Source organism: Brachypodium distachyon, chromosome 2 (genome assembly GCF_000005505.3).
Source record: "Brachypodium distachyon strain Bd21 chromosome 2, Brachypodium_distachyon_v3.0, whole genome shotgun sequence".
Taxonomy (NCBI): Eukaryota; Viridiplantae; Streptophyta; class Magnoliopsida; order Poales; family Poaceae; genus Brachypodium; species Brachypodium distachyon.
The window spans coordinates 21,964,886-21,988,979 of NC_016132.3; the positions used below are offsets into that span (position 1 = coordinate 21,964,886).

At 50.9% G+C, this 24,094-nt stretch overlaps 2 protein-coding genes across 2 annotated transcripts; one reads left to right on the forward strand and one right to left on the reverse strand.

Annotated features, from left to right (window-relative positions):
* Nucleotides 1-10,588: 10,588 nt before the first annotated feature.
* LOC100836332 (bZIP transcription factor 12) lies at nucleotides 10,589-14,278 on the reverse strand. Its single transcript, XM_003568325.4, has 4 exons — nucleotides 13,459-14,278; nucleotides 13,264-13,335; nucleotides 12,030-12,059; nucleotides 10,589-11,010 (listed from the first exon to the last, which is right to left on the reverse strand). Exons 1-4 carry the CDS (start codon nucleotides 14,017-14,019, stop codon nucleotides 10,930-10,932), a joined length of 744 nt encoding a protein of 247 aa, XP_003568373.1. The 5' UTR covers nucleotides 14,020-14,278; the 3' UTR covers nucleotides 10,589-10,929.
* Nucleotides 14,279-16,055: 1,777 nt separating this feature from the next.
* Nucleotides 16,056-19,279, forward strand: LOC100836638 (protein YIPF6 homolog). The gene is made up of 3 exons (XM_003568326.4): nucleotides 16,056-16,759; nucleotides 18,554-18,628; nucleotides 18,746-19,279. Exons 1-3 carry the CDS (start codon nucleotides 16,256-16,258, stop codon nucleotides 19,004-19,006), a joined length of 840 nt encoding a protein of 279 aa, XP_003568374.1. The 5' UTR covers nucleotides 16,056-16,255; the 3' UTR covers nucleotides 19,007-19,279.
* The last annotated feature ends 4,815 nt before the right edge of the window (nucleotides 19,280-24,094 follow it).

Here is a 24,094-nt window from a genome sequence, read left to right on the forward strand (position 1 = left end):
CCGGGACGTCTTCCTCCCTTTTGGCAACCAGCACCGAGCTGACCACCTGGTCAGTCGCCGCTAAGTAGAGTAGCAACGGCTCGCCCAACTTGGGGGCGACGAGGATGGGTAGTGACCTCAGGTATCGCTTGAGTTCCTAGAGCGCCGCCTCGGCCTCGGCAGTCCAGTCAACTGGACCCTTCTTCTTCATTACCCGGAAGAAAGGCAGGGCACGCTCGCCCAGCCTGGAGATGAAGCGTCCCAGTGCGGCAACGCAGCCGTTGAGGCGCTGGACATCTTTCACCTTGCGGGGGGCCTCCATCTTCTCGATGGCTTCTATCTTGGTCGGGTTGGCCTGTATCCCCCGGTGTGAAACCAAGAAACCCAGAAGCTGCCCGGAGTTGACACCGAAGGTGCACTTATCAGGGTTCAGCTTGAGCTTGACCCTCCGGAGGTTGTCAAACGTTTCCCTCAGGTCATCAATCAGCGAGTCCCTACACTTTGATTTGATGACGATGTCATCCATGTAGGCCTCCGCGTTGCGGCCTAGCTGGGGCCCCAAACATTCGCGCAGGGCGCGCTGGAATGTAGAGCCCGCGTTCTTCAACCCGAAAGGCATGCATGGCAATAGCAGCCAACCGGGGTGATAAACGCTGTCTTTTCCTCATCCTCGACCGCCATCTTGATTTGATGGTAGCCGGAGAAAGCATCCAGAAAACTCAACAGGTCACAACCAGCGGTAGAATCAACTATCTGGTCGATACGGGGTACAGGGAAGGGATCCTTGGGGCACGCACGATTAAGATCGGTAAAATCTACACACATGCGAAGCTTATTCCCTGCTTTGGGCACTACTACAGGGTTAGCTAGCCAAGTGGGGTACAAAACTTCCCTGATCGCCCCGGCAACCCTGAGCTTGCCCACCTCTTGCTTGATGAAATCTTTCCGCTCTTGTGCCTGCCGCCGGATCTTCTGCTTGACGGGGTGCGCGTCCGGGCGCACCGCGAGCCGATGCTCAATCACCTCCCTGGGGACTCCGGGAAGGTCCGACGGTTCCCAGGCGAACACGTCGATGTTTTCCCGGAGGAAGGTGACGAGGGCGCTTTCCAATTCGGCGGTCAGGTTCGCACCGACGGTAACGGTGCGCTCCTTGTCGCCGGCTTGGAGAGGCAGCTTCTTCACCTTGGCGGCCTCCTCCCGGAGTCCCTGCCCCTTGCCGAGGCGCGAGCTCAAGCCTGCGCTTCCTCCGGCTAGACCTTGCGGGGTGGCGCGGGCCTTCTTCGTTGCCGGGGCATCACCCGGTAAGGCGTCGTCCTCGACAACACCTTCGTCACCGGCGTCAGCTGCAGCAGCGGCCCGAACAACCTCGCCAACGCACCAAGCTGCGTCTTTGAGATCGCACCCGATGGAGAGGACTCCGTAGACGGACGGTATCTTCATCACGCCGTAGGCGCAATGCGTAGCTGCCATGAACTTGATCAGCACCGGCCGACCAAGGATCCCGTTGTAGGGCAACGGGGTATGCGCCACGTCAAACACTATGTGCTCGGTCCTGAACGCTTCCCGGGACCCGAAGGTGACCGGCAGCGTGGTGCGTCCCAGCGGGCGCACGATCCCAGGGTTCACCCCCCGGAACGGTTCGGTGGGCTTCAGCTGCTCCATTGGCAGCTGGAGCTTTTGCACCAGCCTGGCGGACAGGAGGTTAAGCCCCGCTCCGTTGTCCACCAGCACCTTGGTCACCGTCATATTGCTAATGATCGGCGAGACGACAAAGGATATTACCCCGAAACCCAACTGTCGCGCCGGGTGATCGTCGGCGCTGAAGGTGATCGGCATGTGCGACCACCTCAGCGGCTGTTGCGGCTCCGCATCCGGCAACAGCGCGCCCACGTCGCGGGTGAGGCGCTTCACCGCGGCGTGGGATGGGAGAGCGTGGGATGGATGCAGGCGACGCCGCGAGGCTCCTGGAAGCCCGGCTCGTCGCCGCCGGAATAGTCGGACTCGCGCTGCTCCTCGGCGCGCGCCCTGTCACGCCCCCGAGGAGGGCGTTCCCGCGCAGCGAGGGGCTGGCGGCGCCCCCCTTGGGGTTCAACCCTGCCGGCATCACCGCCAGTCGGCCTCGGACCCGCTCTGGGGTTGTTCGGGCAATCTCGGGAGAGATGCCCGATGTCGCCACAATTGAAGCAGGCGCCGGCGGCGCGGCGTTCCTCGTGGCGCTGCTCCCGCCGTTGCTTGATCCCTTGCAGGACGCGGCAACTCTGCGCGTCGTGGGTGGAGTTGTTGTGGATAGGGCAGCGGGGTGCGTCGCCCTGCTTCCCGCCAGACTCTCCCCCCGGCGAGGCCTTCTTCGTGGGCCTCGTGGCAGGAGCCCCCGAGTCCGCAGCGAGGACCTGCTTCCCGCTGCGCTTACGGGAACCCTTCTTCTGCGAGCCCTCACCAAGGCTCGCGGCAGCCTGGGCTGCCAGCTCGGGCGCTAGGCGCCCCTCCTCGGCCATGGCGCACTTGTGCGCCAAGGCGTACAAGTCCTGCGTCGTCCGGATCCGATGCGTGCTCAGCTTCTCACACATCTTGGGATTGCGGACGTTGATGGCGAAGGTGCTGATGATGGCGGCCGCCTCCACCTCCGGGATAAAATAGGAGAGATTGGAGAAGCGGTTGACGAAGGCCCGCAACGTCTCTCCTGGTTTCTGCACGATGGTGTGCAGCTCCGCCATGGTTCCCGGACTTATAGCCGCCCTGGAACGCGCTCACGAACTGCTCGCGCAGCTCTGCCCAGGTGGCGACGGATCCGGTGGGCAGGTTAAGCAACCAGGTTCGCGCTGATCCCTTCAAGACCATCAGAAACCAGTTCGCCCTGACCTTGTCGTCGGCGCCGATGGCATGCATGCCCAGCGTATAGGTCAGGAGAAAATCTTTGGGGTTAGCGGTCCCGTCGTACGTACCGAGCGCAGGCGCTCGGAACTTACGGGGCCACATCACCTGCCGCAGCTCGCGTGTGAACGCGGTGCAGCCGTCGTCTGGGCCCATAGGAGCGTCTTCTTGCTCCAGTGGGCGCTGGCGCTCCACCTCGCGCCTGCGCTGGTGCTCCAAGCGCCGGCGCAGATCCACCTGTTGTCGGGCATTCAAGATGCCACGCGCATCGCCCTCCGGGACGGTGGGCGATGAATTCGAGGACCTCTCCGGGCCCCCGTCTACCAGGCCCCACTGAGGAGGGGGAGGGTTCTCCCCCTGTCGCGAGGCGGGCGGCGCGCCTTCGCGCTCTGAGTTCGGCCCGTGGCCGGAGCCTACCGGGGCGCCCTCGCCTTGCGGCTGCTGGGCGGCCAGGCCGAGAAGCGCTTCCAACTCCTCGCCCCACGTCTCGTGCGCCGGCGTGCCCTGCTGCGGCTCGTACCGCACCATGACGCGCGTGGCGATGATGGCTTCTGCCGAGGTTCGCACGGGGGGCAACCAGTTTCCTGAACGGCTGCTTCCCGCCCTGGCCCCAGACGCCTCCGGGTGCGCAGGGTGCGAACCTCCAGGGGTTGCCCGTGACGCGGCGTGCTCCGGGTGCCGCTGCCGCGGGGCATCCTCGGGTCGCGACTCAACCCGTTGGCTGACCCGGGCGACGCCATGCGTGCTCGCCCGACTGCCCGCGGTGCTGGGGGCAGCCGGTCCCCTCGGCCGATTGTCGGTCGACAATCGGGGAGGCGGTGGACGCAGCTGCGTTTGCTGCACCCTCGAGGGCTCGGGATTCTCTTGAGCTCCTGACTCGGGTCGCACGTCGTGCGACCGCGTGTGCGCCATTGGGGCCTCACGCGGGTCTATGCGGGAATCACCAGCCCGCTTGGGGGGCATGGTGACTAGGCTCGTCGACGAAGAAAAGTGAAGCCGATGCCGATGGGAACTTCTGCTGCCGGTGATCTCCGGCATTGTCCACTCCCGCGCCCCCTACCTGGCGCGCCAGATGTCGTCGCTCGGTGCTCCGACACCGGGGGCGTGCAGCCACGTCCCCCTTTTAGGTTCGGTAGGGGCGTCTGGGGCGGAGACCCGGTTATCGCCGGCACGGCCGATTAGGCCCTAGGGGGCCGGTGAGACCAAGAGCCAAGAGGGCGCGCTAGTACTAGAACAAATGCGCACCCGTTTTTTACCCACGTTCGGGCCACCCGGAGGTGTAAAACCCTACGTCCTGCCTGTCTGAACTGATATTGATCGCGGATCAAGCATTTACAAGTTTTTTGCCGGGCCAGTTCCCGGGCTTCCTCTCAATGGCTAAGTACTCCTTACTATTCTCCGCTTGCTGTCCACCGGAACCCACTGACCAACTCACTACCCTCCCAACTGTCTGATCCATCAACCGTCTAACCCCCTTGACCGTTGATATGGGTCCTCCTTTTATACACAAGGGGATGCCACATGTGCCACGGTGCATGGGCTACAAGTGTCCAACGGGGAGGCACGCAACTCTTCCCGGTGAGCTGGTGGCATGCATGGGTGCCACTTCCGCTGCTAGGGGCCTAAGACCCTAGGGTAGGATTGGACAACCACTGTTCCTTGGATCGGACGGGTAACTAACCCGTCGGTCGGCTTGTTTACTGAGCCGCGCGCCTTACTCCTTGCCATGGTGGGACCGCGCGTTCCGCACCCGCCACGCGCCCGCGCGGCGCTGTCCAGTGGGCCCCACGACCCGAGGCGGGGGCATGCGTCCGAGAACCCCCAGTTCCCGCAAGTCGGCCCAGGAAGCACCCGGGACCAGCGCACCCGGGAACCTCCTCCCGGGAAGCAGCTTCCCGGGAGGTGCCTAAGCGGGAATATTCCCTGTAGCCCCGCTAGCCCCTTTTGGGCTGGTAGCTTGCCGGGAAGCTCGTCGGCGCTCCCCGGGATGAGACCTTCCCGGGAACCCGGGGAGGGGTCCACGCGTCGCGCAGCGATGGTACCCCGGGTGCCACTGGTGCGACAACGCTGGGGAGGAGGGCGCAAACCTCACGCGTGAGCCGCTTCACGGCGGCGTGAGACGTGAGAGCATACGCTCCCCCATGGATGCAGGCGATGTCTCGAAGCTCCTGGAAGCCGGGTTCGTCGGCGTCGGCGTCGCTGTAGACATCCTCGTGCTGCTCAGCGCGAGGCTTGTCGCATCCCCGGGGAGGCCGGTCCGTGCCGCCGCGGGCCTAACCGCGACCCCCTGCGGGTTGTCCTTTGTCGCCGCCGGCTGCGCCCCTGCCTGCCCCACCGCGGGGTTTGTTCGGGCAGTCCCGGGAGAGGTGTTCGATGTCCCCGCAGTTGAAGCAAGCCCCGGCAGCGCGGTGCTCCTCGTGGCGCTGCTCGCGCTTGATGGTCTGGAGAGTGAGGCAGTCCTGCGCGTCGTGGGGCAGCGCGCGGCCGCTGCCAGCTTGCTACCCGATGCCCCCGCCGACGCCACCTTCTTGGTGGGCCTCTCGGGAGCCCCCGGCTCCGCGGCAAGCACTTACTTCCCGCCGCGTTTCCAGGAGCTCTTCTTCCCGGATCCCTCTGGTGCGTTTGCCGCTGCTTTGGCGGCAAGCTCGGGCGCCAAGCGCCCTTCCTCGGCCATCGCGCACTTGTGCACGAGAGCTTCTCACGCATGTGGTCCGGATCCGGTGTGTGTTGAGCTTCTCACGCATCTTCGGGTCCCGGACGTTGATGGTGTACGTGTTGATGATGGCGGCCGCTTCCGCCTCAGGGATGGAGTAGGAGAGGTTGGAGAACCTGTTGGTGAAGTTCCACAACGTTTCCCCCGGTTTCTACACGACTGTGTGCAGTTACGCCATGGTTCCCGGGCGCTTGTAGCCGCCCTGGAGTTCGTTCATGAACTGCTCGTGCAGGTCTGACCAGGAGGCTATGGACCCGGCGGGCAGGTTGAGCAACCAAGACCTCACTGATCCTTTGAGGACCATCAGGAACCAGTTGGCCCTGACCTTGTCGTCGGCGTCAATGGCGTGCATGCCCAACGTGTAGGTCAGGAGAAAATCCTTGGGATTCACGGTCCCGTCGTATGTCCCGAGCGTCGGCGCTCAGAACTTGCGGGGCCACGTCACCCGGCGCAGCTCGCGAGTGAACGCGGTGCAGCCGTCCTCCGCGCCCATGGGAGCATCTTCCTGCTCCTCTAGGCGCTGGCGTTTTGCTTCACGCCGACACCGGCGCTCCAAGCGCTAGCGGAGGTCTTCCTGCTGGCGGGCGTTTAAGACGCCTCGCGCGTCACCCCACGTAACGGTCGGTGACGAACCCAAGGACCCTACGGGATCCTCGCCTCCTTGCCCTCCTGCCGGGGGAGGGTGTTCTCCGTGTCCTGAGATGGGGGGCGCGTCTCCGCGTCCCGGGTTCTGCCCCCGGCCTGAACCAGTCGGGGCGCCCTCGCCTTGCGGCTGCTGGGCGGCGAGTGCAAGGAGCGCGTCTAGCTCCGCACTCCATACTTCATGTGCCGGCGTGCCTTGCGGTGGCTCGTAGCGCACCATGACACGCGCGGCTATGATGGCTTCCGCCGGGGTCTGGGCGGGAGGCTGCCTATTCTCCGACCGGCTGCCCTCCGCCCTGTCACCCGGTGCCCTCGGGTGAGTGGGGCGAGACTCCGTCGGCGTCGCACGCGACGCGCTGTGCTCATGGCGCAGCTGCCGCTGTGCGCCTTTGGCCCGCGAGTGGACTCGCTGACCGGCGTGCGGAATTGTGGCCGCTCGCGCGGCTAGCTCCGGCGCTAGGAGCCGCAGGCCCCCTTGGCCGGTTGTCTGCCGACGGCTGAGGAGGTGGAGGTGGCAACTGCGACTGTTGTTGCTTCCGTGGAGGGGGCTCCTGGTCCCCTTGTGCTTGCGACGCGCACGCAGCGTCATGGGACCGAGTGCGCATGGCGAGAGTGTCGCGCAAGTCGACCCGGGGCTCGTCTGCCTTCTTGGGTGGCATGGAAAGCTAGTCGTTGAAGATGTCGTAGGTGAAGAAGCTGGTGTTGACGACGATGACGCCGGCGGTCAACCGAAGCTTTCTGCACACTCCCCTACCTGGCGCGCCAGATGTCGGAGCACGGTCTCCGGCACCGGGGATGCCGAGCACCCCCTTTTTGGTTCGGTGAAGGGCGAGGTGATCGCTCCGACGATTGCCGGCGTGGCGATGGACACGAAGTGTAGACACACGAGTTTTACCCAGGTTCGGGCCACCCGGAGGTGTAATACCCTACGTCCTGCTTTGAGTTGTATTCACAAGTTTGAGTGCGTACAGATCACCCAGGGAGTTCCCGAGTTGGCTACTTAGGTGAATGTTGTGCTATGTTCTAATCACTCGGGTTGGAACCCTTTGACCGGTGGCATTGGTCCTCCATTTATAGACAAGGGGATACCACAGGTGCCAATGCATACAGCGTGACACGTTGTCACAGCCACAAGGAATACACTTTTGCTCATCCATGCTGGACGCCATGCAGCGTCCAGTCCACTGTACACGGTAGAAAAAATGGTTCTCAGGGTGGTCGCCCTAGCCTTGCTGAGCAAGCCTAAGCCTGCTGATAAGACTCCAGTCGGTGCATTAATGCACTACGTCCGCCGTCTTGTCCTGTCTTCACTGTTCTACGGGTCCCGCCTGCATGCCCAGCGCGGGTTGCTGGGGTGCACCCTCCTGGCTAGCGCACCTGCTAATTGCCGGGAGGCGTTCCTTCGGCTTCCCGGGACCGGGGTTCCCGGTAGCATCTTGTACTCGGCCCTTAGCTTTAACTTTGCCAAAGGCCGTCTCCTCGAGGCAGGCTTCCCGGACTCGCCGATTCCCAGGTGGCCTTCCTGACGGGGCTTCGTCACTGGCGACCCATGCGTCCCGTATCAGTGGGACCCCGTGGGCCACTGGTACGACAAGAGGGTTCCTTCTCGCAAAATTGCAACTTCGAACAAATTTTATGAACAGCATGATTGTATTCTCCAATGGATTTAAAATCTTGTAGGCGGAGTTGAGTCCATTCCTGTGTGTCTTCAGGAAAAATTACAGCCTTCTGCCGTTCATATCTAGTTTGAAGGGCGAGCCATAATATATACGGATCTTATTCCATAAGATACTCTAATTTGAGATCAATATGGATGTGGTTCCTTATAATGTATAAGGCATTATATTTGTATAAATCTGCAATGGGCACTTGTCCCTCTGGAGGGGGTTGGATGGCCGTTGAAAGATTGCGGGTCGCAAGGCTTACTTTTACGTCCATTGCCCAGGTTGGATAGTTACGGCCGTCGAGGGCGAGTTCATCGAACTCTTTCCCGGGCATTTTGTCCTACATGGGGTTGAAAAACCATGGGTTTTGTCAAATACTAGTGGGTAAAGCAAAACCGTTGTGGTAATTGTTGTAAATAAAATTGCAAAAATGTATGAAATTTAAGCGACGTTAAATTCATATGGTGTAGACCTCAAATAACACTTTGAAGATAATCACCAATTAGTGGTGTAGATCTCTCAGCTCTACGCGAAAAATTCGCTGCTTTTAATAACGTGTATGTTCCCACGGAACATTCAACGCCATTTAGCATTTTACCGTTATTGAAAAGCTGTAGCACCTTGTGTTATTTTTTAATTTAATATTGGAAGAGCACGTTGAAGGTAGTCATTATACATCCGACACAATGTAGACCTCTCAGCACTACACGAAATAATTCGCCGCTTTCAATAAGGTGTATGTTCCCACGGAACATTCAACGCCATTTAGCATTTTACCGTTATTGAAAGTCTATAGTACCTTGTGATTCACATATATTAAATTGAGGTAGTCACGTAGTGATAATTTTTTCTTATCACGAATGGAAATTTTTCTTGAATCAAGTCTAATTTGGACATTTTGATGCCATTTGGGACTTAATCGATGAAACAAAACTCTCAAATATGCAGGAAATAAAGATCTCAATTGCAAAGGCATAAATATCACATGTAATAGGAGATGTATATAATACAAACACATTGAACACGACAATATTTACATTGACATTTACATAGGAATATATCTTTGAATAGATATCCAACAGAAAACTACTGGAATCTAATTAAATATAAATCCAGGGACCTATAAATAATAGTTACTTGTACTATTAAACAGACTTTAGGAACAAATCGCAAATAACCAGGAGTTCTGGGCTTTTCTACAAAAGAGCCTTTGCCTGTGTAGGGGGGCGCGCTGGCCGCTGGGGCTGAAGGCGGCATCCTGGGCCTGGGCCTCGGGGGCCTTTCGGCCAGCCCAGGTCGGGGGAAGGAGGCAGGACGGGGTTAAAGGGGATGGGGTGGGGCGGTTAGGGGTTTCCCCTGTCGATCCCCACGCCCGACGGCAGCCTCCTCCCTGGTTCCTTCTGATATCGCGTGCCACCATGCGCCACCGCGTCTACAGAGAGGTGGGGGGGCCCTCGTTGGAGGAGGAAAGGCCGAGGGCCACCATGGCTAGAGACGGAGGAGGCGGGCCGATGGGGATGGCATCCATCCAATCCTTCATGACGTTGATGTGCATGGGGTCGGTGTTGGCAGCCAACCATGCCTCGGCGGCGTCGAGGTCGTATGCCGGTGTCGGCGTGGGGCGTGGAGAACCCCAAGGGGCCGCAGGCCCATGGAGAAGCCATGCCATTGACGGCGAGGTGAGCAGCGAAGCCGGTGGTTCCGGTGTCGGCGCAATTCCTTGGCGGATGCGAGACTCCATGGCGGCTTTCTGGTGTCCGTGGCGAGCACGGGCTCCACCCGCCGGCGGCGACTAGGAGTCGAGCGGCGTCGACCACGGTAAGTTCGCCGACGGCGAGATGCTCCATGGTGTAGGGACTCAAAAGGGCCAGAGAAGATTTTGGGTAGATCGTAGATCTCCATGTTTCTCACTTTTTTGTTCTTCTCTGTTCTTGCTTTGATCTTGCGTGGCTGATAACCTGTTGTGAAATGAATGAATAAATGAGAATGAATCTGTGTGTTTTTCATTGTGTTTTTCATTGAATGATGATCATATATATAAAGGGAAAAGGACACCAATACATGCATTGGTATCCTAAGTTTTGGCGCTCGCGTCACATAAAATTGGGAGGCGAACGGTTACGAGTTTAACTGCCTAATTAACTATTAATTAACTAATAATTAATCATAATTGATCATAACTAATAATTCTAATCTGACTTGATAAGCCTAAGCCAAACGTCGCCAGCACATGCGCTGCAATCACGTTTGCAAAAGCGATACCAAACTCAATGAAACCAACACTAAGAAGGTATTTGGTCTCCCTTGCACCCATCCCAATGTTTTGTTAACAGCGCAAGTTTGACTACACACGAATTCTGATTTTTTATGAGTTTTGACTAGAACAGCGCAAGTTTGACTACACAGGAATTCTGCACAGGCCAATTGGCGCTTACGAGTTATACCTAGGAGGCTAGGAGCACTATCATTTTCACGGCCGTCCCATTTTCACAAGAAAAAAGCTTGCACTGTCAGCAAATTAATGTTCCGCCTTTTGCTGAATCTCGTGAGTGGAATTTTGCTGTCAACAGAGATGTGATCTATTGTTTGACAAATGGCAGCCACGAGTAAAACAAAATTTTGAATTCTACACGTCACAAATGTGATGATTTCAAAATTTTCAAACGATGATGTACTAATTGCAGAATATGTCGAACTCAAATCGTACGAGACTGAAAACTGAACACAAACATAACAGCTTTGGCTTAATTCTCTACAAATGTAATTGTAATGAGGCCACTTTAGTCTACTTTCATGCAAACCTGCTTATTCTTGTTTGTACATACATACGAGCCACAATTCACAACAAAATTAAATAGCTGATCCACACCAATTCTGAATGGCGTGACTTTTTGATCACGCACGGCCCCTTCTCTACATTTCTGTTCTCTTTCTGAGCGAGAGTCCTTCACCTAATAAGTCTCACTGTTTCTAACATCGCCCACTGACAACTAGGGTAACAGAAAGCAAAAGAAGAAACTCTGTAACTGTAAGAGAATAACAACAGAGCTTGGGTTACTTCTACCATTCCATTGAATTGGTTCTCCTAAGATCTTGTGATGGTTTTTTCCTTATGACAACCTGGAATGCTTGTTCCTTGAGCTGCGTAAACAGATAACACTCATAAGAAATGAAATAGAATAAACTACAGTTGCATCTTTAAATATCAATCAACTAACATGGAGACTACTTCATGTCCAAATTGGTTATTTCAAGGCTTTAACATGCATGGATTTCAACAGTAGAGGATGTAATATCAATTTGTTATCGTTATTTATCTGCCTGTACACATGAACCATTCAGAAAAGCAGCCTGTGGCCTGTACCGCAGAAATTATTAAAAAAAATTGGAATAAAGGCCTTTTGGCCCAGCTTTATTAGGAAGCTACGATGTTTTGGCTGGGGAAACCAGCTTACAATTACGCCTGAAGTTCCACCACAACACCACCAAAATCAACAGTCTAGATTGTCGCAAACCGGCCCAAAACACAAGGTGACAACAGATAGTATTATGATGCTTCATTTTGACCAGTATTGTGGTGCAAAATAGTTCTCAGCCATTTATTAAATAACAAAGGTATACACTTGTATATGGAGAGTACAAGACATGGAATAAATGATACTCCCTCCTATCCATAATAAGTTTCGCTGATTTAGTACAACTGTGTATAGAGTGCAACTGTGTACTAAATCAGCGACACTTATTATGGATCATTGGGAATACAAACTACTTGACATATATTGCTGTGACAACAATCACATCCACCTAATCACTTCAATATTAATTGAGAAAAAACCTATGAACATGTTGGCCATCCTCAAAAAAACATTTTCAATAAACCGCCAAATGTAAAGTTTAACATAATAAAACCTTTTCAAGCAGCTCAAACTGCTCTGCAGTTTATGCTTTCCAGTGATGGAAGAAAGAACTATATTTTGCATATTACAGAATTGTTTGTTTCTCGTTAATACTTAATATCAAAGGGAGCCACATTGTGAGTTCACGCATAGAAGTAAAATAAAATCTATTGACACATAGTAGTTACTGTGCTCCATACATATTAAAGCAAGTCACTAAGTCTGAATATATTTTTAAGAATTGTGTTTGCCAACAAAACCTACCTCATTAAGCCTCTTCTCATTTTGCTCCTCCTGCAACACAATAACAACAACAACGATTGAGCAGAAGGTAATATGACTAAAATTTAAGAGGCAGGAACATGTAAACAGACAGGTGCGTGCAAAAGTTGCTGGTTACTACTAGGTAATTAGCCCTCACTCTAGTTTTTCATACAGATACTTTTGGCACATAATTTTGGTCGGTCATCCTGGTGATGACAGTGTGACATAGCTAGGAATAAGAAGCCCAAAATAGTGAACAAACATATGAGCTTGCAACATAATGCCTGGAACTACCAAAAAAATGCATTATGAAGTGCCAGACCCAGAAGGTGACACTCCCAAGAAATACATACATAGTGCCAGACAGAAGGACTGACCATCCTTTTAAGCTTATCTGTCACTTCGCATCATAAATATTTTCAGAAACAAAGAAAATAAATCAGCTTCATGTACTTATGCAAAAAAAAATATCATTTTTCTATGTGATTATAAACATGTTCCTTTTAGAATGATTCTAGATTTGTCGATTCGGCATTGCCCATCAACAAAGTTAGCATTGCATACCACCAACCACGAGAAGCTTATGCAGTTTTTTTGTTCTGAATACAAAAGCAGCCTAGTTTGCACATGATTTTACAGTTACCTTTCCTTCTTTCCCATTTTCTATGAATGAGGTGCACCCGCATACTCTATCTAAAACATATATGGAATCACTATCAAACTAAAGCGGATTTTGTCAACCCGCTTGGACATCCTCCTTATATTCACTCCTTTTTTCCACTATAACAAATTACAAAAAAAATCATGGATGTTGTTTAATGCTATATGATGTACACCTACAAAATGTGGTGCTAAAATAGAAACATGAGTTAAATTACAAAATAATCAAATTGATACATCCTAAAAATGAGCAGCATACTATTCACCATGCACAATTTGTTCTTTTTGTGTAGGGCACATGCACTTATATTTTAGCACCAAATTTTGCAAGCATGCATCTATAGCATTGTAAACATCCATGAACTTTTTCCACATAGCCTTTTAGAGTGAGAAAGGAGGAGAGACAATATAGGGAGGAGATCCAAGTGGGTGAATATAAATATTTACCACTATCTAAGTACTAACTTGTTCAGCCAGTAAACTATGGGAAACAAACATGGGCTATTACGGCATGAATACTCAATCCCAACAATTCATAACCTCATTCCAAACTAAGGCAGAACTAAGAATATACCTGTTCTCTCAGCAGTTCTGCATGTTCCTCCTCGAGCTGAGTGACCTGTGCTTCCAGCTCTGCGATGTAGGCCTACATGTGAAACCAAAGAAAAGCTCAAATTATCTACTTAACTGTATTTGTGTAAACTGAAACAGGTCAAACCGTACAAAATGCATTAAATTCTCCTCCCCTCGGAAACAATTTCACTCAAACCTGTTTCCTCTCCCTGGACCTCGCCGCAGACTCACGGTTCTTGATCATACGCTTCTGCCGCTGCGTGGCCGCGCGGTCCATTGGATCCATCGGCGCCCTCTTCCTTCCCCTCCCACCACCACCGCCTCCTCGTCGTCGCCCTCCAACCACGCCCTCCGCCCCATCAGGGAACCCCACCTCCATATTCCCCTCCACCGCCGTAACCCTAGCATCCTCCTCCCTGGCCAGGAAATCCTCCAGGGTCATCACGGACGCGCCACCCCCGTCGCCGCCTCCAGCGCCGGCGGGAGCAGGAGCGGGGACGGGAGCAGAGAGACCCCCGGTGGCGGAGATCTCCTTCCACACCTCCTCCGCCGTCCGCCGGGCGGCGGCCTCCGGCGCGGGGGAGGGCTCCCCGGAGGCGCCTCCGGCGCCCGCCGGGGGCGTCTCGCCGTATATGTTGCGGAGGATGTCGTCCATATTCATGGATCCGATGCCGCTGGCGCTCCTGAACCTCGCGAGATCGGAGGAGCCGGAGCGCGGCGGCTGCGACGACGCCGCCATCACCCGGGACGATGCCATGCGCTTGCGGCCCACTTCCCGGCCACGACCCGGCGGCCGGCGCCGCGAGGCTGTCGCTGTCGTCTCCCTGTCCTCCCTAGGCTTGATTTTTTTATTTTTTCGGCTCTCGGGGGCTCGAAGGTTTCGGGGGAAGAGGAAGAAGGGGAGGAGCGGAAAGGAAAGGGAACGAAAGCTCTCGAGGCGAGACGTGGGGAAACGATCGAAGCCGGAGCAGCTGGCTGTTGGGTGGGTTCTGTGAGTGAGACTGCGACTGTCTATGGAGGCTCTCCGTGCTTTTGCCCCGTGGTGCGCGGCGTAGTGCTGCTTTCCACGCGAGCTTGATGGCTGAGTTTACTGCCTTTTGCCTCGCTTTTTCCAGGCTTTGCTAGTCCGTACTCACCAGCGAAAAAAGAAAACGCTATCTCGATCTCGTTTCATGGTTGCTGAACTACGGTTATTATGATGCAATGTGCTGTGCTGAACTCATATACCATTCCGTACATCTTTAAAATACTCTTAACCACGCTCTGATCCAAATTTACTCTATGAACATGTAAATTGTGTGATACAAATCATAACAATAACAATTGGAAAGTACTTTTGAATATGAATGCACTCATATCAACTTCATGTCAAAAAAATATTCATAAATTAATTATTGATCAAAGATTGGTCAAAAAAAATACATTTTATATTTTCTGGAACGGAGGAACTACGTGTTAGTCCCTCCAGTCCAAAATAAGTGTCGCGATTTTAAATCAAGCCTAGTATAACTTTGCACTAAATCAGCGACAATTATTATGGATCGAAGAGAGTACAAAATTAAAAACACATTCGCTAAAGCATTAAACAAACAACATCAGCTGTTGGAGAGAGCGGCGGCGTGAAAACAAGGAGAGAGAGCTCCTTGTGATCCTTACAGTGTGTGGCTTTTGATCAACCCTTCAAGAGAATATGGTAAGAACAGAATGTCATCATCCTTTGCAAAATAAGAACTTTAGGGATGAAAATGTTGCATGTTATTGGAAGTGCACAAGAAAACCACGCAAGAGATGCCAAGACGGCAAGATGTATCGCTTGAACCACTGTCAAAGCTACGAGGTGGTCATGAAGTCTATCTTCCCACGACTTTGCCAACAACCCATATATATCGTCATATAACTCGGACAAAAATCCTAAACAAACAAACAAACAAATAAAAGGTGCACACCTAAGCCTAGATGTCTCATGTCCAGATCGGCGTCTCCTTACGTCACCTACTTGTACTGATGTATTTATTTCCTTCTACGAGTTGTTGGATCGCTAATTCTGATTGCATATTTCCTAACTTGATTACTCGAACACGGAGGTTTTTGTGTTCTCAATTTTTGAATCCTAGCGAGTGAATATCTTAGAGATGCGGCACGCATGAGACAAACAATGTTCGGCAAGTGATATACAGATGCAGAATAGCACGCCGAACATTGTGCAACTCAATTTTTTGTTAGTGGTGGAGCAATATGGATGCAAAAAAGCGTCGAACATTGTGCAACTCAATTGTTTTTGTGTCATCGGTGGAGCAACGCTACCACATGAGGCATGACTAAAAGTATTACTCTTTTCGGCCGGAATTACTTGTCAAAATATTCCATCTATCTAGACGTTTTTTAAACATAAATATATCCATATTTGGGCAAATTAGAGACAAATAATATGGGTCGGAGGGAGTATGTGATATTTGTTTTATTTCAAGATATCCAGAATTATTCACGCACTTTTGGCACTCCTTCCGTCTCATATTAAGTGACTTAAATTTGTCCGAATGTATTAAAAAAAGCATTTAGATATATGCAATATTTCACCGGTTAATATGGGATATGTTTTTTTCAACGAAGTTTTGTTCAGCCACGAACCAGACACAACGAGCCAAAGCTTCGACGGTCAATGCCTCAATGGCATCAAACCAGTTTGAGCATATCCCGTCCCGTCCCGATCTGCCAAGTGCCGTGCCAACACGCCAAACCCAACGACACTACGTGACTACGGAGTACGTCATACGATACGACTATGCTACCATTCAACATTCGCCGAGCCGGATTGATCGGTCAAGTCTGACCCGCGCCGCGTGCTCCTTCTTCTTCTTCTTCTTCTTCCCCTCGTTTGATGTCCGTCCGCTCCTCGTTTCGCTCGCTGATCCGCAGCACTCCCGCCCGGCGCCCGCCGTCCCGCGACCGCGACATCTCGCCGCACGCCGGAGCCCTAACCCGCGGCAGCCGCGATGTCGCACCCCCACCCCCAGGGCGACACCGTCCCGCTCCACCCCTCGTCGGCGCAGTCCGACATGGACGAGATCGAGAGCCTCATCCACGCCGCCCCCACCGCCGCCGCCGTTCTCCCCGCGCGGCCCTCCTCCCCTCCGCGCGCGTCGATCCCCATCTCCAACTCCCCTCCCGTCGCCGCCCCGACCAGCTCCAAGCCCCAGCCCGTTCCCCCGTTCTCTTCCGCAGTGTCATCGTCCTCCGCGCCGCCCCGCTCCGCCTCCGTCACCATTCCCATCGCCGCCGACGGGTTCGGAGCCCCGCCCAACACGCTCACCGAGCCCGTCTGGGACACCGTCCAGCGCGACCTCTCCCGCATCGTCAGCAACCTCAAGCTCGTCGTCTTCCCCAACCCATTCCGCGAGGACCCTGGCAAGGCGCTACGCGATTGGGATCTCTGGGGCCCCTTCTTCTTCATCGTCTTCCTCGGCCTCACCCTGTCGTGGTCGGCCTCAGTTAAGAAGGTAGCCGCTGCATTTCCTTCGGTTATGTGAAATCCAAATTTATCACTGTCAAAAAAAAAATCCAATGATCTTAGCTGTTGTGGTCGGCCTCAGTAAGGGTGGTTTTCACGTGATATTTTCCCCCAATACAAACCTTCCAAGGATCTTAGTCATCTATGTATTTGAGATACATTGATCAGGTGAAAATATATGTAGACTAAACAAGGAATGTTCCATGAAAAAATTGCAATGACAGTATGATCGGCGTGCATTAGTTGGAGTATTGGTGCTTCGTTGCAGATATCTCTGATGCCACTCATTGACCTAATGTATGCGGCTGCTGCTGTCTATCTCTGGTAGCCTACCCACCACCAACATCTGAAGAGTATCAATGCTATGGCCTGGATTGCGGTCATGATGTATTGATGTGTATACACAGTAGCATCTATGTATATGTCTATGAGTGAGCCCTTGCCTTGGTTTTCTCTTGGAGGTTAGGCCTTGATAATCACATGTAGCGCTTGTCAGTTGCATGGGTGATGGGTAGCACCGATGATAATGCACTACCAGTTCATCAGGTTCAATTTATCTCAAGGGCAGGCAAACTGCCTTACTTCCTCATTGGTGTTGTATGTGTCGTAGCTGCTGCAGGAATTGATTAAAGATCGGACAGCGTTAACGTCTAGATTGGTAGACATTTTCAGCCATATTCCTATTTGTAACATGAGCTCTACAATTTACTATGCATATCAAATCGCAAGTGCATTTATATAAAAAATAAGAGCATAAGAATTCATTTAACTGCATACTATTAGCATGGACTCATGATCGTCGATCGTGTCAGTCTCTTGATCTTATTGGCAAATTTTTCAGGGCAGTGCATTTTTAGAATGGCAACTATGTTTTACCTTGTGATAGAAGGTGTTGGACTTTCTACGTTAACCTCCGAACCATGACAGATGGCCATGGGTATTCCGCTGTTTTACATCATCTCCATTTTGGGAGCATGTTTGGCATATTAGACTAAATATCAAGGAACTCAAATATTTTGGGCACTAGTTTCACAAAACCCCAATTTTTGATAATTGTATCACATAACCGCAAGTTTTGGGTAAGATGTACTGTCAGTCTATCACACAACCCAAACTATATCTCTCATTGAACTAATCACAAAAACTAATAGGCATGGCTCACATGGCTGCTGCCACATAGGCATGTTCCTGTGCATGTTTTGTGGGGTCCATTGTTGCTTTTCTTTTATTGGTGGAATGATTTTGGCTCGCTTTTAAGGCGGGGCTATACTGTTTAGCAGGGCAGGAGCTTTATATATAGTGCTTGATGTGCTCTGTCTCGTTAGGTGGCAAGTTTTTAGAACTGTCTGCCAATGCTCTTTGGTCGTTTTACGTGTCTTAGTACGGACACTCCCTTCTTTGGTAGTTTTTATCTGCATTTTCGGTGGTTGGATTTCTTTTTCTCCTGTTTGCTCGTGTTGTGTACTATCCAGCTGCTTCACAACCTTGCTTGCTCTGTTGGTAGACTACATCCTACGAGTAAATAGATCCTACTGTAGTTTAGATGTTATTCTTATTCATATAGTGCAGAAAATTGCCCCACATCAAGTAATTTATTTTATTAGAAAAAAATCGGATACTCATTTCAATGGAGCATTGATCTATCTGCCGGTATCCTTATACATTGAGTAATCTCCATGAACACTTTGGTTCTTCCTATGGTCGCAGTTGCTCTTCTTTAATTCTTTCATGTGACATGGTGTGTCGCACACTGATTTTGATGACATGTTTTTGTTTTTTGTAGTCCGAAGTATTTGCTGTTGCTTTTGCTGTACTAGCTGCTGGTGCTATAATCCTCACGCTGAATGTGCTGCTTCTGGTACTTACTCCATTCCTCTCTTGACAGCATGTGCTTGTGTGTGTCTGCACACTACCTATAACACACCAACTGCTACACCAGTTCTTTCAGGCCAATGACCACAATTTTTCACTGCAGGGCGGACACATCATCTTCTTCCAGAGCCTCAGTCTTCTTGGATACTGCCTGTTCCCTTTGGATGTTGGAGCTCTAATTTGCTTGATGAAGGACAACGTGGTACTAAAGATAGTTGTGGTAGCAGTAACAATAGCATGGAGCTCCTGGGCAGCTTATCCACTCATGAGCACTGCCGTCAACCCAAGGAGAAAGGCTCTGGCGCTTTATCCTGTCTTCCTCATGTATGTTTCTGTTGGCTTCCTCATAATTGCAATAAATTAAGGGTGGGATGATTGCTATCGTGCCGTCGTTAGTCCTAAGATTTTCCCAGCGAACCAGCAGAATGCATATAGGTTTGATCTGACTGGTTTATTTCCTATCCTTTGCCAGCTATTTTGATTTCTTTTCTTTAGTACGTACATAATGAAAGGTTGTAGGGCTATAGGATGTAGTCTGAAAATTATACGTGTTTGTAAAGGAACCTTTCTTTTTGGCACCCTTCTAGATAATCTGCAGGCTGCTGAATGAGCTTGGGCATGCCATGCCGTTAGCACATCATGCTGTGTACTTGTGTGCCTGGTTCTAGTTGTGCCATCTCTGCCGTGTCACCAGGGCCGTGTATAGCAGGATAGCAAAGCTTGCCTGGTTATTGTTGTCACAAACAAGATTGTACGCAAGACCGCTTCCTGGAAGTTGTCGTTGATGTATCTGGTAAGTGGTAACTGCGTATTCGGTGGTCCTCACAGTGGTGAAACAACCACGGCGATGACTCAAACAATTGAAGTTTGCAATCGGAGTTGTGGAAGTGGATTGACTGGCGACATGAGTTGCTCCGTTATTTCTAGTCTACTGGCAACTGATGCCATCGTAGTCTCTCTTCGTGTGTACTGTGTAGTGTGTACCCTGCATCGTGACCATCCTGACCCAAGTCGTGCTTCTGTCCTGATTGATTTTAATTTCACTACCCGGTGGTCCTACGTAAAATATCATCAACCCTGTCCATAAACGTCGACGCGTCAGACCCGTCAGATACGCAATCTTCTTGACTAATTTCCCTGTCGGTCACGCGGGATCTGTAATTAACAATGTGTTCATCGATCTCCCGGTAGGCCGACCTATCAACATCAGCGTGCGTACGTACTCCCTCCGTACTAAAAACACAACAAGTATTTAGTAACGGAGGAGGAGGGAGTAGTAGTATAAGGCCAGAAATAAACCGGACGGACGGAGTCAAGTTTCGAAGGTAGTGTTGCGTTGCAGGAGCTGCACAGGAGGATCCTAAACTTAGCCGCCGAGGCAAACGCAAGAGTCCAATTACGCGCTCTAAATCTAACCGGGAACAACTGAACAATGTCTTCTAAATACGTGTTCTGAATCCCACATCCTCCTTCCTGCCTCCTTCCGATCCCGGGTCTTTTCTTGGCGCCCCCTCCCAAGTCCCAAACCCCTCCCAATCCCAATGAGATACGCGGTGGGTCTCTTCTATATTTAAGCATGCGAGCGCGGGCCTCTCGCAGCCACCCGCGACCGACAGGGTAGCTAGCAGCCGCAGAGAGCTATTTGTAAACAACGCGCGTGCGTTTCTTCGGGGTGGAGCTGCAGGAGGGCATGGGCGGGGTGGCGTCGGAGGAGCCCGACTGCGTGGAGATGGAGGCGGCGGAGCAGCTCATCCAGCTGAGCGGCGGCGGCGACGACGACGGCAACGGCGAGGGCTCGGAGAGTTGCAAGAGCGCGGACAGCGTCAAGGCCGGCGGGCCGAAGCCGCTGCCGCGGCAGGGAGATGATGGCAACAAGGAGGGGGCGCCGGCCGTGGAGGTGGAGTCGAGCAGCAGCTCGAGGCCGAGACCCGGAAAGTCTGGCCCGGAGAAGGGTGGCGGCATCGTCGTTGACGGCAGCGGCGGAGTCAACGAAGAGGAAGCCGTCATCGGCGGGGGCGAGAGGAGGAGGAGGCCGAGGTTCTGGTCGCTGGCGGCGATTTACAGGGAGACGAGGAGGGTGGGCGGCGTGCGCTGCTGCCCCCGCGAGGAGGCGGCGGCCCGTGAGGACGGGAAGAGGAGGAATGATGGGAAGAGGAGGCCTGCCGCGGATGGAACGACGGCCGGCGAGGCGGTCCCCGTTGCGGCGTGCAAGGCGAGGAGATTGGTAAGTCGACCGAAGGATTGATTAGGAGAGCATGTACGTAGACCGGATCGGAGCATATGGATCATCGATGTTCTTGCCAGATATACTGGTAGCAACACGCATGCTTGCGTGGAAAAGGTTGGCTCGATCGTGTGGGCTGTAGGACTGTAGATGGCACCCGCCGGGTTCGGGGCCGGGTCAGGCCATACCAGACCCGGACCCGGCCGTCCGCCCCGTGACCCGATTAGATGAAATTTTGTGTTTTTTAAGCTGACTCATGATTTGTTAGCATTAAATGAAATTTTAATTCATTTATATAATGGTAAAAAGGTCGACTCTTAACTGGCTCTTAGTCGATTCTTTACTTAAGAGGTTGACTCTTCACGAAGAGTCAGTTATCTTCTCTCTCATGTTTCTCTTTCCTCCACACAAGTATCAAATAAGGGTCGGTTAAAAGTCAGCCTTTGCGGACGCCCTAAGGCATTCCGCAGTGTGGGTGGTTCATAATACATCACATCAACCTAAGTTTGCACGGATCCAAGTTTGTGGTTTTTGCTCCGGTGCTATGCTTCTCCTCCATCTCTTCTAGTGGGACCCACCCCTATTAAAAGAAAGGAAAGAAACCTTCGTGTCAGGATTGCATGCTCTCCATTCATTCGCTGCCATCTCCTTTTTCCATTTCCTTCATTTGTTTAATAGTTTGCACCCGTTCATATACATGCACCGATCTTTCAATTTCTAAAGTTTGCTCCACCTCCACAGTGTGATACACCGATGTAAACTCTTTTACAAGTAAGCTTTATGAACCGGTGAAATGCAACACTGGAGAAGGCCTAAGAGTCAGTCGAGAGTCAATCTATTTATCTTTGTACATCATCGCATTTAATGCTAACAAATTATTTAGCAACTCCAAAAACACAATCTATTACGTGCATTATTTTGTCGTCGAGTCTAAATGACGTGGAGAGTCAATGCCGATTCTACCATTATGGAGGCCCTCAGGACAAAACTAGAATATCTTTTTTTAGAGCATAGTGAATACTCTACAAAATAAGCAAAAAAAGGTAAAGTTTAACTCTTGAAAAGCGATTTTAGTCTCTTTTAGTTTTTTTCTAAATAAAAAGTATACACGTAACGTACATAAGCGCATGTATGTGTGTGACTAAATACAGACACGTTGAAAACCAACATGGTGGTTGCTTAGTTGTTGTATCTACAACCCATCGAAGATCAAATCCGATTTCACATCTTGTGTGTCTTATAACATGTGAATTGTCCGGTAGGCGGCATACCTCTTCATGGCAAGGTGCTGACTTCGTCAATCTTGAGGCTTTGTAGCTCCAATCATCTGCAGGCATTGTGTGAGTGGGTGCCTGTGCATAAGGGGTGTGTTTGTGTCAGTCAGCGTTTTGTCGAAAAGAAAGAGCACTTCCATCTTATCCTTGAAATTCTAGTACAAAGCTTCTTTTCTTTATCAAATACTCACTCCATTCCAAAATACATCTCGTATGGTTTCATGTACTTGGACCAAGGCACAACCCTTCTGGGTACTCCAAGGAGCACCTGCTTCTGGTTTGCAGCATGGTATTAATTCCTGCATGACGATTCGGATTCTTTTTTCAGCCAAATTTGCACGCCAACCGGTACTCCGCTCTTCTCTACACGTACTCCTGAAATTTTCTGCCGCGCGCCGTGTCTGTTGACTCCCATCGATAGTAGTAAGCAATCAATGTTGCGGGAATCAAGGCAGAAAACGAGGTGTTTTGTGAAATTTCCGGGAAAAATCTATACGCGGTGTATTTTGGAATGGAGTGAGTACACAATACTCCTTCTTTTTTCAGTTTATAAGGCACACATGAATTCTTTATCATTAATTTGACCAACAACATGTGAGTTATATGCCAAAAAAGTGTAAACTTTTTGTACAAACATTTTTTGTTGGTCAAGTTGACAATCTGGAATAAGCATGTCTTATAAATAAATAAAAAGAATGGAGTTTTTCGCGAAGTTGTTGCTTATGATGCAAGGTGACTGGTAGGCATGTTGAGAACTCCTTAATGAGTCATTTGAATTTGGCGAAGCATCCACTCTAAACAATTCATAGTGGTTTTGCGTAAAAGAGTAGTAAAAAAAATGTGTCAATTATTTGCAAAACATAGTGGATCCAAACTATTTATTATAGTTGTCTAGGTCATGTTATAATTTTAGTAAGTTACGAACGATCTTTGCAGTATAAAGCGGGCTAACACTAAATGCTACTTTCAAGTGCAACTACTTTGCCCTCTTTACGAGGAGTGAATATGGTAGGAGATAATCATTACTAAGAGCAACACAAAATTTATACTATTAAGATGTTACATAATGTAAAATCTAAAATAATAGATAGAAGATCACGACGTGCCGCTAGAATAGTGAAATGAAACATTAGAATAATTTGATGTCCTATATATTAGAACGTATTAATAACACATAAATTTAACAAGCCGGCATCATATGATATGAGAAACTTCAAACTATACCATGTCAAATGTCTCTTCACGCATGACTCAATTCACCTCTCATTTTTCACCCCCCCCCTACATAAATATGATAGAACATCTGTATTCACAACATAATTTGAACACATTTTAAGCAGCATGACCACCACAGTGAATCTTACCAGATTTTGCAAACAATTCAGCTGAGATCTTACGATGTCTTTTGCTACTTCACCACTTCTTTACTAATCGCCTCAACCGCACTTTATGGCATATCACTTCAGCCCAATCTACAATGTGGTTAAAAAAGGGGGGAGAAGATCACAAAGAAATACTCATGATTATTAACAAGAATGTCGGTTAAATGATCCTTGTTACAAAGGAGAACGTGAGAGCTTAACACTAGGTGCTCATTCGGTTTCAACTATCATGTATTCTTAAACAGTATCACGAATCCTAGTTTAATACGTTGTTTTTGCGTTTTATAAGTTTGTGAACCATGGTTCAAAAAAGCACTAAGCGCTAAGCGAGCGGTGGAGGAATTGAAGAATAAGCGTTTCGTACGGACTCTGTTTTCGAGAAGTTGGCGGGATTCTTGGAGAAAATCAAGGAGAATTGGAGAATTTGAGAGATAGTGTTGCTCGCCGGGGAGAAATTGGCGGGATCCTTAGGGGAATCCAGGGGAATTGGAGAAATTGGCGGGATTTTGTTACTTGCCCAGGGAAAATTGGCGGGATACTTGAAGAAAAAAAGCGAATTGAAAAAATTGGAG